Consider the following 21,860-nt stretch of genomic DNA (forward strand, 5'->3'; position numbering starts at 1 on the left):
CATATATTATATTATTCATCCATCCATCAATATTCTATACCACTTATCCTTCAGGGTCAAGGGGAACCTGGAGCCTATCCCAGGGAGCATGGGGCACAAGGTGGGGTACACCCTGGAGGGGGTGCCAATCCATCGCAGGGTACAATCGCATACACATTCACACACCCATTCATACACTACGGACACTTCAGAAATGCCAATCAGCCTACCATGCATGTCTTTGGACTGGGGGAGGAAACCGGAGTACCCGGAGGAAACCCCCGCAGCATGGGGAGAACATGCGAGCTTCACACACACAGAGCAGCGGCGGGAATCGACTACAACCCTGGAGGTGTGAGGCGAACCACTAAGCCACCGTGCGCCCTATATTATTAATTTGTTCTAATAATATGTGCTAGCTTTTAAGCATCATTTACAATTAGAAAATGTCCAAATGTGCAATACTGTGTGTCTGCGTTGTGCAGCAGCAGCTCTGGTCCAACTAGCAATGGATTAATGATCAATTATGAAGTCTCAGAGGCTAGTGTCACTATTTTCCCATACCATTGGCACAACTGTGAAAGACCTGGACAGTAATATGAGCCGTCTTATGGCATGATCAGATTTGCATGCAGTTATTGTTAGGATTTGAATGTCAGTAGGAATAAAGATATTCAGACAGGCTCAGCCACTGTCACATCATTACAGCCACCACAAGCAAGTGGAAATGTAATATTCCCTCTTGTTTTTACTCATCATAACACCAGAACTCACAATGGACTGGTGTCCCGTCTGGAATGTGACTCCAGATCCAGAAGACCGCTGACCAGGATGAAGCACTTACTGAAGATGAATGAATAATTTAATAAGGAAAAAAATGCATCACTTAGTTTCATATAATCTCTTCTACCCAATGTATAGTAATGATTCTCTTTACACGGAACCCAAGGGACAACAAATTTCTAAGACAGGAAGCCAAGTGCATTAACCTGTCAGAGAGCCCAGAATTCTACAGTCCCCCCTACTTCTACAATATACTCAAAAATAAAATAATATCAAATAAAGTAAGATACTATTACATTATTAGTGTTTTATTTGTTTGTTTATTTATTTATTTATTTACTTATTTTTGTGTTCCTGGATATCTATTGTACCAAGTTTTATAATAGGGTCATAGGATAATATGTCAACCACTAGATGGTGACAAATCTCAGAGTAATTTTAAACACTCATGGTACACTGCTATTAAAATGATGGCTGTATACTGAATATATAACAATAGAAGGAAAATAACTGAACGCAGCATTATTATATTACTAGTTGTCGATACATTTGCTTATAGGTGCCTTTATAATGGGGACAATGTTCTCACTTGCATCCCCTACTGTGGAAGTCAAACATTTGGTTATTTGACAAATTAATTAGAGATAGCCAATATGAACACACTTACATTTCAAGCCTTATGTATATACAGAATAAATAGGTCTTCATTTAATTATTAAGATACAAACCTCGCCTTAATTATCTCATTAATAATTATCTCCCTGTGCACCTTTACACACAAGTAGGTATCATAATTAATCTTGAATTTGACACGTGCTTCTTTGTCCAATTGTCTTCAAACTAACTTTCCTTTCAACAATCCATGTTATCATTTCACTTCAGAAAATAGAGGGTTAATATTTAAAATATGAAAATCTGTGCTAACTCTGCCCTTTCTAGTTTCTGTTCCAATGTCTTCAGCTAAATAACTTACATAATATGTGCTTGGCCGCCGCAGATGGGCTGCTACAGTTTCAAAAACAACAATGCATGAACTAGGGCAAGGATTTTTATTTCATTATTTATTTATTTATTTTCCCTGTCTTGTTAGAGAAAGAAAAACACTCAGATGTGCAGGATAGGGCGCTCCAGTCAGGATTGAGAACTTGCTGGCAAATGCACTAGTCTTAATAATATGGTGTCATGGCGCATGTCGGCCAGGAGATGGCGCTGCAAATCGAAATATATGTTTACATCCGTGTAGAACTGGCGGACATAGATAATAATGCCAGATAATGAAAAGAAAATAATAAATACAATAAATAATGTAAATGTAACTTTACATTGAACGGCATTTGGTTTTATTTATCCAGTTTGCTTAGGTCTCTCTCATCTCTATTAACGTGAGTAATACATACCATAGCTTCCCCATGAACTACAACAAGGAAGTTCCTGCTTGTCAAACGGAAAGTCTCGTTTGTCAAGTGAAACTGTACTGTCTGTCCTGTACATTCGCTGTGGGAAAGTCACGGTTTAACTACATGAAGATTATTGTATTGTATATTAAATGGTGAGTTTGATTTCATTTCTTTACTTGCTGTTTAATCAAACGCAGCACGAGGAAGCTGGGAAGGAATCAACAGAGCAATTGCTCAAAAAGAGAAAAGAACAACAACAGAATAAATAAGCTTCAGTGTACAGTAATCTAGCTTAGTTAAAATATCAAATTTTCGACAAGATTATCCCTAAAACACGCATTTTAAGTTCATGTTGATAAGAAACGTGTCATAGTTCAGACAAGTTTGTGACAACGTTTTGAAGGTTTGTTTATTTTTCTACAGCTACTGAGAAGTTATCAGTTTCCTTTACATGACTTGTTTACAGTGGCACTGACAAGAAACTGACAAGAAAAGGTAACTTTTACAATGTAATTTAGCTTATTAACTTCTTGTTGTTGTTGCTGCTGTTGTGTTTATTTGTGTTGTTATGTTATGTTTTATTGTTATCAAACACATTTGTATTTTGATGGACCGTGCCTCAGGTTGATGAATGGCATTTAAAATGACGTAACGCTAAATTTCAAACAAAACAAGCAGACATGTACTTTATAGTATTATTTTTTTTGTACTATTATAGTTAAATCCTTTTACGTACGAGCCTGTAAGACCTTAAACCATTTAATCCAATTTTTGTTTTCATATCTGCATGACTACGCTTACGACATTTTACATTTACATTTATTCATTTAGCAGACGCTTTTATCCAAAGCGACTTACAAATGAGGAAATACAAGCAAAGCGATATATCAAGCAGAGAACAATACAAGTAATGCTACCATACAAGATCTTTTAATTGAGTTCTAGAAAATCAAAGTGGGCAGAGTAGAGGTATAAGAGCTAGAGTAGGGTTTTTTGTTTATTTAAGGATAATGTGGGGTTGGCATTTTAGGGGTTAGTTAGGTGTTCATGGAAGAGATGGGTCTTTATCTGTTTTTTGAAGATAGTGACAGACTCTGTGGTCCAGATTGAGGTTGGGAGTTCATTACGCCACTGAGGAACAGTTAGTGTGAAGTGTGCACTACTGTGCATATTACCCCTTGGACAGCCGAACGGCTCAAACGGTGACTTTTCAATACATTTTCAAATGTTTGTTTTGAAAAAATTTAAAATACGTTTTGTTAACATCAGTAACAACAAAGTGTTCAGGACAGTTTGCTTTTGCGGTTTCTCTAAAATGACAAAGACCTTTCTTTTGTCTTTTTCTTTTTTAAACTTATTCAAGGAAGAGAAAAAAAGAGAGACTGGTGAGTGGGTGACTTTTATTGCGGCTATAAAGTACCGTAAGTGATAACATTAACTAAGCTGTCTCACGGACATTCCAAATTAACATAACTGTATGGGATGTCATTGTTTTTTTTTTGTTTGTTTTTTTTTTAAATACAGTTATTGTGGTATAAGAGGAATATGGGACATGGGACATGCTGTTATAGGAAAGTAATCAATTTTGGGATTAGTATCGGGCATCAGGCCTCATCACACTACACCATCGTTGATTATTTTCCTCTAACAGCATGTTTTATATGTTTTATTTCTTATGTAGAACTTCTAATCAACAATTAAGTGAATAAATAAAACAAAAGTACTTTTTTTCTTTCTTTTAGAAATTCACAAAGCCAAATCAAAATTGGTTCAGCTTTTTATGCAGAACACAGAAGAACATTTCATACAGATACAGCGGTACAGTACAGACACATTAGAACTACTGTACAGTTGCAATCAAAATTATTCAATCCCCACTGCAAATCAGGTTTATTGGACAGGACATTGATCCCAAGCATACCTCAAATTCCACCAAGGCTTTGTTGAAGAAGTCCTAGAAGATTCTACAGGGCCATCCCAGTCACTTGACTTAAACCCCATCGAAAATCTCTGGTGGGATTTGAAGAAGGCGGTTGCAGCACGCAAACCCAAGAATATTACTGAACTGGAGGCCGTTGCTCATGAGGAATGGGCTAAGATTCCTCAGGAACGCTGCCAGAAGCTATGCATCTCATTTGCAGCAGGTCATAACAGCAAAAGGTGCTCTACTAAGTACTAAAGATGCTTGCCATGAAGGGGTTGAATAATTTTGATACTGGAGAAATCATTATAAGTTGCATTTTCAGTTGAATTTAGGGAAACCACTTGAAGCATTCATTGTGTTTAACTATTTCAGTTGCTTTTGTTTGATTTGTTCATTGCAAACAGCTGAAAGTCTGTCAGTTTTGACAATAAACCTGATTTGCACTGGGGCTTGAATCATTTTGATTGCAACTGTATGTAATACTGTCTCATACAGTCCCCTTCAGAACTATCGGAGCTACAAATTGGGTCGTCTGATACAAAATGTGCTATCTTCTATGGCGTTTAACACATTTGCATGTTCTTACCAGGAAATAAAAGCTGAAAGTCTAAATGAAACCCTCTTCTCATATTCATCTTTTGATCTCAAACCCAAATGTTTTCAGTCTACAGCAAAAACAACTGAATTGGCCTTGCCGTTCCGATAGTTTCGGATGGGACTGTATAGATTAATATGTCTGAATGCCTTTTTTTTCCCCCCTTTTGTTCTTTTTCATAGGTTCGACCACCATGACAGCGAGTACAGAAAACCATCTTTGGTCCACTGAAGATATTCTCGGTCAGGGAGCGACCGCGAGTGTCTACAGAGCCCGAACCAAAGTATGTCTGTCCTCTGACACCGTTATCTGATGCTCTGAGACATTTGGGACATTGACCTATATATGATGTCTGTTCATTGTCTGAGAAAATGACTCAGATGTTGCACATATTCCCACTCTTTGTTTTTTTTGTTTTTTTTTGTTGAAGAAAACAAGTGAAGTGGTTGCAGTGAAGGTGTTCAACATGGCCAGCTACAGCAGACCGTACGAGGTACAGATGAGGGAGTTTGAGATGCTGCGGAGGCTGAATCACGTCAACATCGTCAAACTCTTCACCATAGAGGAGGTGGGTTTTGTGATGCTTATCTGATGTTCTTTTTTTGTGACGGTTCTCAGCCATGTCTGTCGTGTGTGTAGGTGTGTGTTTGTGCGCCTTCGCCTGTCTGCTTCATGTGTCAGTTACAGTTCTGAACTACTTCTCACACCTTCCAGAGAGCCACGAGCAGGACCCTTAACTCTCTCACTTGCTTAGTTATATGTTTTAATTGTGTTCTTCCTTACTTTTAAGTTAGACATTTCTTTTTAAATGGGCTTAGCAGATTTGTATGCGATTTACCATTAGTTGTTTACCATTCACTATTATTTACTAATTAGTTAACTAATTTACCATTACTTTACTTAGGCTTTTTCAATCTTAGTTACGTAGATGAAGAGGAATTATATAGATCTCTAATAAACAGTATTTGAAATCTTAGTCCCCACATGAGTTAAGTCCAAACATTTAACATTTAGTTAAATCTTTTATCTTTTATGCCCCTGGTCACATGGCACAAATTCATCAGTCAAAACCACATCGATTATGGAACAAAACCTGAGCCTTATATTTTAAAAACGTAAATTGAATTGTTTTGTTTTGTTTTTCTTTCGTGTAGATGCAGGCAAACCCCAAACAGAAAGTTTTAGTAATGGAGTATTGTTCAGGGGGAAGTCTTTTGAATCTTCTAGAGGAACCTGAAAATGCGTTTGGCCTGCCCGAATCTGAATTCCTTATAGTGTTGCGGTGTGTAGGTAAGCATTTAAAGACTCAATCTTCTAGAAAACCAGATAAACAGTACTGCATGTGTTGAAGGGATACGGTATGTTTGGTGTGATCATGTTATGAATAAGAGTCCTGGATAAGATAATATTACAGGAGCAGTTCTTAGAAAGTGTCTCTACTAGCTCTTAAAATTCGTGAAAGACTGATATATAATATTATGAAATATGGCAGATGGAAAGGTATTGCATGAAATCAGTTAAAAAAAAAAAAAAGCGACATGGTTAAAAATGAATTGTTAATCATCCTAAAAATATTGTGCTTGGTCCAAATTTGCAGTTCACGGGATGAACCATTTGCGTGAGAACGGGGTGGTCCACCGAGACATCAAGCCAGGTAACATTATGAGGCAGGTGGGGGAGGACGGATGCTCAGTCTACAAACTCACAGACTTCGGCGCTGCTCGGGAACTGGAGGATGACGAGAAGTTTGTGTCGATCTATGGCACGGAGGAGTACTTGGTGAGACTTCAAAGACATCAAAGAAATCATATTAACTTTTGACCTAAAAAATAAGACTGGAGTTGTAAATATGATTTGAATTCCTGTCACATGACCTCCATCTCACAATTGCATGTGAATGGGTTTCTGAATATTTGTAAATGTGGCTCCTACTCAAATGGATCTGATATCAACGAGCTGTATTGGATATTTGAAAATAAAATTCTAAAAAAACCAAAAGAGAGAATTTGGGTCAACCGGAACACGAGGGCCAAATCTGCTTTTATTTATTTATTTATTTATTTTACACCAGTAGTATATCCAAGGCTGATTACAAGGCTGCAGATTAAAACGGATGCATGTCATATACTAGTTAGTGTAATTATTTGGACTCATTTTATATGTGCAGCTGTTCTTTTATGTGCAGCATCCAGATGTTTGGTGTACTTTTAAACAATAAATATCAATTAGGTACTTTTTTGTTATTTTTATTTAAATGGTGAAACAGTGGCTAGTGTGCAGCTCTTTCTCTCATGTGCAGCACCCCGACATGTATGAGCGTGCAGTTCTGAGGAAGCCCCAGCAGAAGACCTTCGGAGTGACCGTGGATCTGTGGAGCATTGGTGTAACTTTCTACCACGCTGCAAGCGGCAGCCTGCCTTTCATACCGTACGGAGGACCACGCAGGAACAAACAGATAATGTAAGGGGGAGGAGGGTAAAAATATTATAAAATACACTGTAATCCCAAGGCTTATTTTCTCCTCATGTTCAATATAAGGGCATAATCTTTTGAAAGACTACAAATGTTTTGAACTGCTATTAAATGGAGGTGGGGATTACCTGAAGGGGATTCCCCCAAAGCCAGATCAGCATAACGCTTCTATATACAGTTTATGTAATTATTACCGGTATTAAAGCTGTTATTACATATCTCATTTGATCATAGGTATAAGATCACCACTGAAAAGCCAGAGGGGGCTATCGCAGGGGTTCAGAAAGTTGACAATGGACCCATAGAGTGGAGCTATCATCTTCCCCACTGCTGCCAGCTTTCAGAGTGAGTATTTCTGACAGGTTTAGATTCAAGCCCTGAATTTAGCTCTGACTTTGGAGTATATACAGTTTAAACATATGTGCTGTGATAACTGTACAACCCAGTACAGTCACAGCGTGATGTTCTCCATTGTATGTGCTTATAGTTTCACATGTTTGTTTAAGATGATTATGTGAAGTTTAGGAATTTGATTAGGGGAACTGCTAGAATACATTAAAGAAAATTCATTATACAGTCTGCATAGGTGTTAGTGGTATGTAAAGGTGTTGATTCATTTTCTATACATGAAAATAATGTCAGCTGCAAGGTGAATCACAGGTTTATAAATTATATCGCAGGGACTTTTATGACAGATGTACTACATAATCTAAGACTAAAAATAAACGCTGTTTTTTTTTTTTTTTTTAAATGTTAGAAAGAAAATGTGTAATTGTTGATGTTTATTTAACATTTATGTAAGGAGTCTCCAGTGTCAGTGCTTTGTAAATATTTAATTTCAGCATTCAATAATTGATGATTGAAAATTTTTTCAAAAAAGGTGTCATATACTTTTTCACATGGTAATTTTACATGGTACGTTACACTGTTTTAAAAACGGTACCGTATTTGAATGTGTTGTGGCTGGGAAACATTTTCACATTAACCTACATTAACCTTAACATTTATTCAGCTCCAACTACAAAAACAATAACGTTGACTACCGAATGGGTATTCTTGTGTTTTTTCGAGAGCCGAATGCGTTTTGGTCTCTTACATAATCTAACATCAACCCTTCCATGGGCTGCACCTGGAAGTAATATTTTTGTAACATCGTTATCATTAGCAATAAAGAATATCATTGCCTTTATCTTGTTCTGTCGTTTCAGAGGGCTGAAAATGCACCTGGTTCCAGTGCTGGCCAACATCCTGGAGGCCAATCAGGAGAAATGCTGGGGGTTTGACCAGTTCTTCACTGCTACCATGGACATCCTCCAACGTGTGAAAGTGCACGTCTTCTCACTTCAGCAAGCCACCCCCCACACCATCTACATCCAGTTTTACAAAACGTTAGTACTGATAGAACTGCTATTTCTCTATACTGTAATATATATTTAGTTCATTTTAGTAATTAAGGTTTTAAATATATGAATATTTTCACCCCAGAGGAACCTTTCTAGTGTGAAAACCCAGGATAAACACTTACCTTTGTAAGACAAGCTAGTCAGGCAAAGCAATAGCAAGAGAATACAGTATATACAATCTAACAAAGCCAAAACACGTAAAAACAGACGTTATAATAATGCTATTTGTTTTGATGTAGCATGCCAGTCTTGTTTGAAGAAGTCCAGGCTCAGACAGGGATTGGAGCAGAAATGCAGCAGTATCTGTTCCAGGGTCACCCACTCATCCTGGATCCCAGCATGAAAGTGATCAACCTGCCGCCCACCTCTGCAGAGCGACCCATCTTTCTGCTCAGCAGACGAGCCGAGAAAATCGCAGTACTGCCTCCCAGAGAGCGTAAGAGCACTGGATCATTTCTGGCTGTGAATAATAACTGAATAATTATCTTATGAGGTTTGTTCCATATGTGGAACAACACAATAAAACTGATGCATTGTTTCTCATTTTAATCTATTGTGTAACATGAGATGTAATAATAATAATAATAGTAATTTCTCTGTGATCTTTCATCAAAAGAGTCGATTTCTTTTTAGTTTCTTGACATAATAGTAGACTTCATGGATCTGGACGTCTAATCTGTCCAAGCCACTCCCTGTCACTTCCTCTTTCTTTTATTTTCTAGCCGAGACCCCAGTTTTCCCCTCGAGGTTTGATGTCATGGCCGACCACACTTTCTCAAAGGTAGTAAAGAAAGCCTGCTTTGTACTCATCGTTGCGTTTGAAGGGAAAGTAATTATTAATCTTTGACTAAACATCCAGCGCCCAACAAAACCCTCTTGTTCTTCTCCACAGACCCTAGTCGGGGTGATCCACCAATTTCTCCGGACAACGCGGCTCCTACACAAGCACAGAGACCTGATTCTGCAGGGATTCTATAGTCATATGTGAGTAACATACACTGCAGTAACGATGTGTGTCATGTAAACATTTACACTATGCTGTAGAAGAAGTCCAATCATGTGCCCTGTTGTGCTTTTAGTAGAAATTTATTTTCCACCTACAATATTTATAATTCATTATATAATACAATTAGAGACCACTAAAGTTACTAAAAAAATCTGATATTATTTAATGAAAACAATGACAACAGATAACATACATCCACTGGCCACTTTAATAGGAATGCCTGTTCACTTGCCCATTCCTGCAATTATCCAGCAGCGCAGTGTATAAAATCATGCAGGTACAGGTCAAGAGCTTCAGTCAATCGTCATATCAGATATCAGAATTGGAAAAAAAACATGGCTTTGACCTTGGCGTGATTTCTGTTCTTTTATCTGACAAGACTGAATCCTGATGTAGTCGTCTGCTGCTGTAGCCCATCCACCTCAAAGTTCGATGTGTTGTAAGTTCTGATATGCTTTTCTGCTCACCGCGGTTGTAAACAATGTTATTCGACTTACCGTAGCCTTCCTGTCAACTCGAACAAGTCTGGCCATCTGACTTCTCTCATTAACGCGCCATTTCCGTTGGATTTTTTTATTTTTTATATTTTTATTTTTTTGCACCATTCTGTATAGACTGACATGTATGAAAATTCCAGGAGCTTGAAATACTCAAACCAGCCCATCTGGCACCATCAAAAATGCCACAGTCAAAATCTTAGATCTGAGATCACTTTTTTATTTTTTATTTTCTCACTCTGATGTTTGATGTGAAAATTAACCGAAGCCCTTTACCTCTAACTGGTTGAATTTATGCACTGTGCTTCTGCCACATGATTGGCTGATTGGATAATTGCATGAATGAGCCAGTGTACAGGTGTTCCTATTAAAATGACTGGTAAATGTATACATCAGTGTATACAGCTAATGATAGGGGACTCAGACTTCTGGACCCTACTGTGACTGTTTCTACCTGTTCTTTTTCCTCATTTACAGTGAAAGTGTTCGTATTGAATGCAATAACACAGCACACAAAATCGCCATGGTGAATATGAAGCTGCTGTCCTGCCTGAACACAGAAGAAACACTAGACGCAATGTATGGGCCTGTGATATCACTCACAAACTGCTAGCATGTAGATATCTAGAGCAATTTTGAACTCAAGGGTGGACAACTGATAAATTCAGTAGCTAGTAAAATCTAAAATATTCTAGCCCAGTCCTGTTTTTAGTGCTAGCTAACGTAATGTAATAACATATGGTGAGCTAATTAAGTGAATTTATGCTGAAATGCACAGGCAAAAGGAGACAAATCAATATATGATCATTATCTTCTAATAAAGTTTTAAATGTAGCACATCGTGATTGCATACTCTACACTTTAATAGCCATGACAATATTTCATTCAATAGACATGAAATCTGCTTGTCCAAGACACCCAGGATAGTGATTTGTTTACTACACTGTATACTACACTCTGTTTTACTCCAATGTAATTGGACTAGTTATTTCCATATTCATAATTAAAATAAATAAATAAAATATTCGCAAAATATTCTTTTGTCCTGCAGAAGCCAGGTTCCACTTGATGTACCACTTTCCTCTGACAACATGCAGAAACTCAGATTGGTAAGAAACTTATTAACAATATAACAATATTACATATTATAGATCTAGATAGCTGAGGGTGCAATGCTGAGGCCACTCCCCCAGTAGTAGACCATGACAGTTCATTTCACCAAAGTCATTTTTTGTTCTAAGATATGTCACAGAATTTACACATTAATTCGATCCTGCATTAATTTATTTTCTGCAGAGAAAATCTGATTTTTATTAATGTAATGCATTCCTTTGTTTGAGAACTAAAAAAAAAAAAAAAAAAAAAAACACCTGATGACATAATACACTGCAATTTCTACTTTCTTATGGTTTCATTATATAAAACACACCCAGTGTTTTACATGTTAATTTAACACTATGGACACTATGCTATTTATTAAACAGCATAGAGGGGAGACTTGTATGGCAGCCTCATGTCACTATGCATAGAATGGTGTCATCAGGTGTCTCTCTGTTAGGAATATCTGTCGGTGAAAAGGGGGGATATTTTAGGCAGTATGTGTTTGTGAGGATTGTGTTTTTCACCAGATCCATGAGAAACTACCTATGTACGGCAGCAGCATCAGAGAAATCCAGAACAAACTGCAGCATCTGCATGTGGAAGTAGCTGGGCACTGCAAGACACTGACTCAGGACAAATGGTACACTAATGCTAAGTTGTTAAATTTGCTAGCAGAAAAGATGTTCATTATGCCACATTTAAAGTTGAGGCCAAACGTTTATATACGCTTAGAGTAAAGAAAGTCTCGGTTGGGCATCTAGTTTGTTTCCAAAGATCAGAGATAATTTTCAATTAAAGAGAGATTTCCAAATGACTGAAGGTACCATGAGCATCTGTACAAATAATTGACTACAGATTTAAAAGCCTTGGGACCACACAGACACTGCATCATTCGGGAAGGAGGCACAAAACTATATAAAATAATACATTTGAACTGTTTGGCCAAAATAATCAGAACTATGTATGGAGGGAAAATGGTGAGGCCGTTAATCTGAAGAACACCATCCAACTGTGAAGCATAGCGGTGGCAGCATCATGTTGTTAGTGGTGTTTTTCAGAAAAACATTGAGGGCATCTTGAGGAAGGAGGATTATCTAGAACTACCGAAGCAACACCTCCAAGACAGCCAGAAAGTTCAAACTTGGTCAGAACTGATTCTAAAGACAACAACATGAAAGTATTGGAGTGGCCATTACAAAACCTTGACCTGAATCCCAGAGAACATTTGTGGACTAAAAAAGTGTCTGAGCAAGGAGGCCCACAGACCTGACTGATTCTTTCAGGAGAAACGAGCAAAAAGTATTGGGCGGAGCTTGCGGAAGCCTGCCCCAAATCATTCGATTCAAGTTAAGCAATTAAAAGGCAATGGCAAGAAATACTAACAAAGTGTATATAAACTTTTGACCCCACTGCAAATTTGATATAGTAAATAAAAACTGACTATTTATGGAATTATCATAGATACCCTAATTGACTTAAAGTGCACCTATTATGGTTTTTCAGATATTCCCTTTCATGTAGTGTGTTATAGAGCTGTTTGTGAACTTAAAAACGGCTGCAAATTTCAAAAGTCAAAGCGCACGACAAACGGAGTTATTGACTCCCAAAAGAAGGAACCGATTCTGAACAGGTGAAATGAGTCGTTAGTGATTCCAGACTTTACTTCCTGTACTAACCTACGTAATTTGGTAACCCAAAAACCCACCTCTGGTCTTCATTGGCTGCTCGTGAACAGACAGAGCTGAAAGTTGTTATGGTAGTGGGCGTTTCCTTTTCGACACACGCTGACAGCTGTAGACCAATCACAACAGACTGGGACATCTGACCAATCAGAGCAGAGTATGCTCTCTGAAAGGAGGAGTTTAGAACGAATCCTTTAGAACGGATCATTGAACGAGTCGTTTGCGACACTGGGGGGACGGGGGACGCGGGGGGGGGGTCGTCGTAATGCTTTAATTAGAATACCTTTAGCCTAGGTATATGTATACAGCCTGAACATCCAAAAACAAATCTGTTTATTGTAGCTTTAAAGTTACGGACAATAACAGTTTGCGAGCTGTTTAACAACACACATCTCGATTTCCTTGATGCAGCATACAGAAGATGGAGGTGCTTCTTGAGAAGATTGTGGCTGTACATCGGCAGTTTCGCAAAGACAGACAAATTGGCAGTGAGTACATGTGTGTTCATATCAGTAATTTTGATGTTTGATATCAAATAATCAGGATAGAATAAAAAAAAAAACATTATAATCAGTGATTAAGACCAAGGTCCTTTTATGTTTACACAAAACTGAACTCCAACTCTAAATATGAAAATCTGGCTCAGTAAGAATCTCTATATTTGGACGTGAAGTTTCTGGGCATTTCTAGTCATGAAACAGGGAGCCTCCTTCCAGTCAGGGGAGTGCTGATAAGATTTCTGATATTCTATTTCTGCGAATACTGGTTCAAGAAACCATCTATCCTTTTTAAGAAACAGCCCATGGTCTCATTAGAGATGCAGAAAAAAATGATTCAGCCTTATATAAAGGTTTGTAAATATACATTTTAGTCTGTCAGGCGTGAAGAAGGGAGTGTCTCTCTCTCGCCATGATTTGCTCTGATGATTTACGTTAAGTAGAGCACCCAGAGCATAGAGTTATTAGGAAGTGACTCGCTGAGAGAAAAAGATTTTCACGTACATCACAGATTAAAGCTAATTCTCTCTCATCCTCTCCTACAGAGCTCAACTACAATGACGAGCAGATTCACAAGTTTGAAAAGTGAGTATCGGGTTGGTAGTAAACGTTTAGCGACTTACTGACACGCTGCTGGCGTTTGAACATCAGCTTTTTGCTTTGTATTCTGAGTAGGATTAACCTGTCAGCCCACATTAAGAAGGTGAAGGCTCTGTTTCGAGATAACTGCCTGCAGAGGTATCAGGAGGTTTTGGCTTCCGTGGTAGCGTGGAGCAGGTGAGAGCAGACTGATTACATCATCGCTGTTTGTTTACTAATGACACGAGCGGACAGTTATGATTAATCAATATTACACAAGAAAACCCTTATTCGTATATATATGTAAGCTTGGAATTTCTACATCGCAGAGTGTGCTGATTTGGTCAGTAGAATGCAAGATGAATTTAATTATCATTCAGTCACTTGTTGTTTAATTGTCACTTAATTAGCACTCTTGGAAAATAGGTTCCCTTTAGCACCCTAAAGGGTTCCTTTGCTGCATCCCACTACGGGAACTCTTATAGGTTCTACAATAGGGCTTACCTTTCAGACTCTCCTTTTAATGTTAGAGCTACTACTCATACAAAATAGCCCCAGAGGAGCCTTTTTTTTTTTTCCTCCTCAAAATAGTTCTATGAGTGTCTTCAGTTGTTCGCTTTGGGAGGGTTTTTTTAGTGGAACCAAATATATTTGTTTAAATAAGAGTTCTAAGTAATGGGCTAAGACTCTTGGATGTTATGTTTTGCGGTTCATGACCTGTAAATGGTGTACAATGTGAAACATGGTTATTAATGTGTGTGTGTGTGTGTCCACAGTGAACTATCTGACATTCAGTCAAAGTTAGAACACTTCAGCAGTTTCTTCTTACAGCTAATAGGGGATCTGCAGACGTGTGAAGGACAGCAGACAAAGGTCGGGTTTGTAACTCCAAAACACTCTCACTTCTCCATTAAGTAATAATGATAATTCTAATCCTCATTTATATTGCACTATTTCTCCTTTTGAGTCTAAAATCTCAAAGTGCTGTGGAAAGAAACTATTATAGTTCAAACTAAGGATTAATGATAAAGCACATGAATTAAATCATCTACAGCACTGGTTCTCAACCGGAGAGATCGGAAAGGGGGCGCAAATTGTTTTCAAGAAAGAAAAAAAATACACAGACAGGGCATCGTTTGGGTACTCTGTGTATTGTATTGCATTTCAAATAGAATGTGTATAAATGAAAAACCCCGCGTTCCCTCTCCCTCTGTATTTTCTTTTTGCTGGGTAGAGGCGGCGCTTAGCCTGACTTTTATCTAGGTGTCAGTGCAGACCACTGTTGCCAACTTAGTGACTTTTCAGACCCCTTTAGTGACTTTTTTTGTGCAAAAAAAAAAGCACCTAGCGACAAATCTAGCGACTTTTGGACAAACCTTAGCAACTTTCCAAATGTCGGCAGTACTGTCCTGCAAGCGCGAGGTCTCGCTTTCCCGCTGCAGTCACGCCTCTCTCTGCGGGTGCTCTGTTCAGTGAGTGTCTGATGTCGGAGATTTAAGAATATCATGGATAACAAGACGCGCCCTTCTTCCCAATTTACTAACAATGTCCTGTATAACAAGACGCGTCCTTCGTCCCAATTTACATCATTCATATGTGAATGTTTTTAGAACGCAAGATGAATGTAATGCAACGTGTTTTACATGTAAAATAGTCCATGTTATTACAGCCTAGTTCTCTTTTTCAAATTAGTTACAGTTTTCAGAAACATTTTTGATCATTCATGTTCCATACCGGTCCGTTATATAGTTTATATAGTTACTTTAAAAAATCATAAAAGTTATGAAAAAAAAAAAAAATCGATCTATCTATCTATCAAAACAGATTATAGATTAGTTTATATAAATAGATAATCATTATACCTGGTCTCCTCCAATATCGGGGGGGGGGGCACATGATAGGGGAGGCTTGGGGGGGGGGTTTTAGTTACAAAAGGTTGAGAACCTCTGATCTACAGTAACTGATGAAATAACTATAAATCTATAGTTATTAAGTACAAGTATTAAGGATTAAGTATTAAAACTTATAAGTATTAAAACCCAGTGATGGACAGCTGTTACTAAAGAAGTACATTTTAATTTAGATTTAAAAATACCTAGCAGAGCTTCTGTTCCTAATATTAATTTGAAACAAATACAAATCGGATTCCATTGTTTCTTAGGGATGCCAATAACAAGTAAGGAATAAAGCCTGATGGGAAGGTACGGTGTGTTACCACTCCGAAGTTGATTTCTTTACAATAACACCACATCTTGAAGTGTTTTATTCCTCTTATACCACAGCGACATGCCAACAATTTATTTATTTTTTTAATATTGCAAAACATCTGGAAAACAAGTCAGTTCCTGTTATAACCTAACTTATAACAGCTATAAACAGTTGCTCCCTCAACACCATCACCTTTTTTTTCTGTCTCATAAAGTTAATAAGACCATGAAAAGCTATTTTCAGGTTATGTTGTCCTGAAGACTTTCCCATGACGGAAAACCTCTGACGGTTACAAAAACACTGACACTGGAGACTACTTCCAGACATGCAAACCGAACTCACTCGATCTCCTCGCAAAAACTTTCACCGTATCAACAATGACACGTTGTCCGAGCAGTGCTGCTATAGTCCGAGCTTCTGACCACTTACAAAGAACACTTTATTCAGACGGATAATGTTGTTGTTGTTTTTTTAAAACTGAATAAAACCCATTTCATTTGTACAGGTTTTAGACAGAGCGTTGGTCATAGCACTTCAGAGACCAGCTGGAGCAGAGGCCAATGATGGAATGAAGAATCGAGACAATATGATTCTTAGGTGGGTCCCTGGAATACAAGACAGCTCTCATTTACATACGTCAGAGTATTAGGGATTTATACAACAGTTAGTTCTGGTTCACTAATTCCAGTGTATGAATGTGTCACGTATACTCGGACAGACAAATAAGACTGTAGCTTGACTACACAGTAGCTTGATTATAACTGCCCATGTAAACGTAGTTAATGTAATTAACAGTGACAATGTGCAGTAGTGTAGTGTTGATTGCCCACTCACTCACTCACTCACTCACTCTCTCTAAATAAATAAATAAAACCCAAAAAGTATTCTGGCTACATAGTACAGCCATTTTTGCCTTTTGTTGGTGTTGGATGGATGGGGACAAAGTGGACTTTCATTTTGTTATTTTGATATAATTTAAATAAGTCATATTAGATCAGTCTCCAACACAAATTATAAGACAGGTACCTTGACCACAAATAAGCTTATTTCTATAAATTTTACACCCATTGTTACTCTCAAATATACATGACTAGAAAGATGTTTCAGTGGTTTAAAAAGATTTAAAAGATTTTGGTATGCCCCCCCTTCATAAATCTCTAGTGACCTCCCTGGTCTTATTACTACAGTAATGTTCGTGACATCATCAGTGGACATGGCAAGTGATCATTTTCAGGAATATAACGTTTGACTTAAAATATGAAAGCTCGCCAGATGAAGATGAAAAGAAAGAAGAGATGCCAAATTTACCAGAAACACCTTTAACAGGAATGTACAAATCATTGTGCACTAGGTAGCCAGCAAATGATTGTGAGTGCGATATTGCTTATTGCTTGATTCCATTAATTATATTATTATACTAAATATCAGCACAGCTGTGTTGATCTCTGGCCATATCACAGCCGTACTGATGTTTAGTATAACCGCACTAGTGAGATTGCAATTTGCTTAAATAACCAAATATGAATACTTTATTTGTAATTAAAAATAAAAGATTCAAAAAGAAGGTGCACTATTATTTTTTTTTTAGAAAACTTTCTAGAAGTGCATCTGGTTAGGACTGTAGGTGTATATCGAGACTGGGATCCCTGGACACAAAACAAAAAGTCGCACAAGCGTAACTGTCTGGTCAGTGTCATGGTGGTTTAAATTAGGTTTCGAGTTCATGTATGCTTCCGGTCAAAAGTCTGGAGACACTTGACTGAAATGTTTCTCATGATCTTAAAAAACCTTTTGATCTGAAGATGTATGATTAATTGTTTGAAATCGGGGTCATTTCTTTCATTAGAAAACTAACAATTTATTCAGAATTTTTTTTTTTTTTTAAATGGACGACTCAAAGGGAAATATTCCGAAAAGCAGCCAATAAGAGTCCAGTGTAGGTGGGAACGCCATTAATACTGTTTAAAAAGTATCTCAGGGAAATTCCTCAAGAAATCAGTTGAGAAAATGCCAAGAATACATTTCTGGAAATTCTAGGCAAAAAGGCCGTCTACTTTGAAGAAGCTAAAATACTAAATTGTTTTGATTTATTTTGGATTTTTTATCACAACATAATTCCTATAGTTCCATTTGTGTTTCTCCAGAGTTTTGATGACTTTATTATTATTATTCTAAATGTGGTTGGGGAGGGGGGGGGAGCTTTATTTTCCAGTGCTGTACATTGTTTTCAGGGGCATAGTGGTAAGATTTAAAAAAAAAAAAAAATAAGAAAAAGAAAGAAAGAGCATAACCTTCTGATTTAGGCCACTCTCACTTTGGGTTTAAAGCCTAATACAGATATAATGCATATATAGGTTATACACATGATCAGTGCCTTTTGTATACATGGAAATGCCTTACATTTATATTAATTTCAGCCTTTTTCTCTTTTTTACTTACACAGGCTGGTTAAGAAAACTAGAAATGATGATCTGTGGTGATATTTTCTATTTCAGGATGAAGAGACTAAGGGACGAGATGGAAACAGTGGCTCGAGAGCTGCAAAATAACAACCTTATAATAGAAAGGTATATTACAAAACCTGAGAAGCAACCTTGCTATTAATAAACAAAACCTACATTCTGACATGCTCTTTTGTGGGGTTTTTATTGTTAAAAGTCTCAGAGCTTTCAACTCTACGCTGGTGCTGGATCCTAGTTTACCACAGCCGAAAGGATCATGACGATCTTAAAGAGCGCCATCTAGTGTCCGATGTAAACAGCCCACAGTCAGAGCCAGATACAGCCTGGGGAATGGAGATGAGCTTGGGAATGAAGAAACAGGTGACTGAAACAAGACTTTTTCAACCTGTTGTGAGACCGCTGGCTCTCTGTAGATGCTCGTATCAAGTTCAAGTTCTTGATGCTGATGAGAAACCAATGAATCGTTCATCCAACTAATTCACCCACCTGTGTTCCACAATGCTTACCCCAGTCTGCGAGAGGAAAATCACTGCTGATACCACCACTGCATAGTACTTAGTCTAAGACACTATTAGTCACTTAGTCTCTTGTCACTATTAGTTCTGTACTGGAAAAATGAACTGTTCAAGTTTCTTGAGTGCCTACAAGAAACACCTAACTGTTTATGTGTGTACATTATTATTATTATTATTATTATTATTATTATTATTATTATTATTTTATTATTGTTGCCACTCTTGACCAAGGCCCTTAACCCTCTCTGCTCCAGGGTGTTGTATCATGGCTGACCCTGTACACTGATTCCAACTGCCTAACAAGCTGGTATATGCAAAGAAAATCATTTCACTGTGAAGTATATGTAACAAAACAAAAAAGACTTATATAATAAAGAATCATTCGTATTATTGTTATTAACCGATAATATGTCTTGTTTCAAACAAGCTATATCTTTAAAAGAAAATACTGCACCTGTTTCACTTCAAAATACATCCTGTTACAGAATTAAACCCCACGTAAACTACTGAATATTACAGGCGTTTCTATTATATTTTTATTAGTGTGTATTCTTCAGTCTCACTTGAACTTTGCTCATTTGAAAGTGCTTTGCGATTAATGCTTGAATTCCAACCACATACTTACTGTGTACTAGCGCGTAATCAAACCATTGTACTGTAGTTCCTTCTTATTCTTAGTGAGTAGGCACTTATGTCAGCTCCTAGATGCTTGGATTAAATGTCCTTCTCTTGTAAATATCTCAAATATCTCAAAGTGTCTACCAAATGAATAACTGTGAATGTAAATGTACAGTATATGACCTCAGAAAGTTTCGCCACACCAGCACTTCTGCTGAATCATCTAGACCTAAACCATATTAAATATTGATGCCTGTGTTAATCTCACTCTTACAGTGTGCTGATTATTGCTCAGGAATGTATACCGTAAGATATTCGGTACTAAATCTGTCACATATATTGGTCTAATGGGTGTTGCTTTGATAGATAAGTCTGCAGTGTGGCTCTGTTTAATTAGTCTCTTGATCCACAGAGAGGAGTTGTTGATGCAGGAAGAGGTGTGAACTGTAGAGATAGGGAAAAGACTTGATTAGAGTAAAGTGTGCTGTGTTCCCGGTTTTATAATGAGAAAACCACAGTACAGTGTTTTGTTCAAATGATTTTTCAGTCTAGGGAACACTTTTTAGATGATTTCAGTGCTAAGGATTATTCCATCTCATTATAATCATAAAAAAAATGTGTTGTTGAAATTGTTCTAGACAGTAAATATTGTTTTTGGGTTGTTGTTTTTTTCAAAAATAAAATGAAATAAAAATAGCAACATGCATCACTTGAAACCGTCAACTGTTCAGCCCACCCAGGTTATCAGTGGAACATCTAGTTAACACAATAGCCAACCTCTACTTGTCAAAACTTAACGAAGAGAATGAAGCAAAGGGTTATTTATAAAGTGATGAATGGTGTATTATTTAAAAAATATATTGTATTTTAATATAACCTTGGGCTTATATACTGAGAAGACACACCAATATGAAACAATGTTTGTTTTGTAAAAGGGAAAGATACCACTGGCAGGGGAAGTCCTGTGGCTACTGGGGAAACTACAGCATGGGCATGACAAACTCACTCATGCTACGTCCCAAACCGCAAAACAACGTACTAAGGGGTGTCAAAACAGCACGTCACCAGAGGCATAATGTCACGACCATGTTTCAAATCATATTCCTAAACTGTGTGTCAAAATAGTACTCTACTTATCAAAATAATAAACTTAGCATCTTGAAATCTAATACCCTAGTAAACAATACACCAAAATGCTTCTGTATGCACATTTATTTGTTCAGTCCAGCAGCCAAGCCAGAGATATAGAGTTGTACAAACACACTATTTTGACATAGACATTCACTGGCACTCTTAGAAAATGGCTGCCTTTAAGGTTTGCTTGCTTGATTAATGGTTCTAGTTACCTAAAGGAATTCTACTTGTAAGGTTTCCCTAGAGAGGCAAACCAACGAACCATATGAGGAATGGTACAGGCTGATCATACATCTATAGTCTGTGTTCAAGGGAGATATTTTCGAGAGTTACAAAGCCACAATGTTGCTACTGCTGGAAAGTACACTCTCGACCTGGGGGAATCCTTAACAGCTGTGTGTAGAACCCTACAAAACAGTGTGTGTTATCGGTTTCAAATTAGAAAGCCACAGCTAATGACACTTGACTATACAAGTATAAGTACAAGAGACATTTTTTTCCCCCTAAGATTGTAGTCTACAAATCCTTGTGGATGATTCCTAGCTTGTTCTGTTTCGTATTTATAAATTTCGTGAAATCTTAATATGTGACAAATGTGTAAGTCGATTCAGGAATGAATCTGTTCTGCAGTGAAAGACTCGAATCGATTCTGTAGTATGACTGAATCTAGAGTTTCAGCTATGTGATTGATTACACTAAAAAAAAGAAGCAGTGTACCAGTATGCAGTATGTGGTGGGGGGTGGGTCATTAAGGTTCTGGTAATTATGGTTAATAGCTCTAGCTTCTAATATGGATTTTACCTAAAATATTTTGCTCAAAGTTTCTCCTAGAATCACAAACCAATGAACTCTTTCGGATCCTTTTCTAAGAGTGTACATTTATACAAATGAACTTATTAGCTATTCGTTTTGTAACAGTTGGAATGTGATTTTAATGTAAACTAGGACACACAATTAAAAAAAAAAAGTACCACTGAAGGTTTCCTAAAGCAGGGGTGTACAAAGTCT

At 37.4% G+C, this 21,860-nt stretch overlaps 1 protein-coding gene across 6 annotated transcripts; it reads left to right on the forward strand.

Annotated features, from left to right (window-relative positions):
• Positions 1-1,670: 1,670 nt before the first annotated feature.
• On the forward strand, positions 1,671-21,218 carry ikbke (inhibitor of nuclear factor kappa B kinase subunit epsilon). 6 transcript variants are annotated; one of them, XM_053653211.1, is made up of 24 exons: positions 1,671-2,311; positions 2,583-2,654; positions 3,523-3,544; positions 3,902-3,977; positions 4,861-4,961; positions 5,109-5,246; positions 5,833-5,968; positions 6,276-6,457; positions 6,978-7,138; positions 7,385-7,495; positions 8,359-8,538; positions 8,793-8,989; positions 9,276-9,334; positions 9,446-9,537; positions 10,534-10,635; positions 11,108-11,165; positions 11,685-11,797; positions 13,251-13,327; positions 13,882-13,921; positions 14,012-14,113; positions 14,692-14,788; positions 16,629-16,720; positions 18,619-18,690; positions 18,782-21,218. In XM_053653211.1, exons 5-24 carry the CDS (start codon positions 4,872-4,874, stop codon positions 18,843-18,845), a joined length of 2,163 nt encoding a protein of 720 aa, XP_053509186.1. In that variant the 5' UTR covers positions 1,671-2,311; positions 2,583-2,654; positions 3,523-3,544; positions 3,902-3,977; positions 4,861-4,871; the 3' UTR covers positions 18,846-21,218. The 6 variants fall into 6 exon arrangements, with proteins under 6 accessions (XP_053509186.1, XP_053509183.1, XP_053509185.1 ...); XM_053653208.1 differs by having other exon boundaries at positions 3,902-4,961; XM_053653210.1 differs by lacking the exon at positions 3,902-3,977.
• The last annotated feature ends 642 nt before the right edge of the window (positions 21,219-21,860 follow it).

This window comes from Ictalurus furcatus, chromosome 21, assembly GCF_023375685.1.
Source record: "Ictalurus furcatus strain D&B chromosome 21, Billie_1.0, whole genome shotgun sequence".
Lineage (NCBI taxonomy): Eukaryota > Metazoa > Chordata > Actinopteri > Siluriformes > Ictaluridae > Ictalurus > Ictalurus furcatus.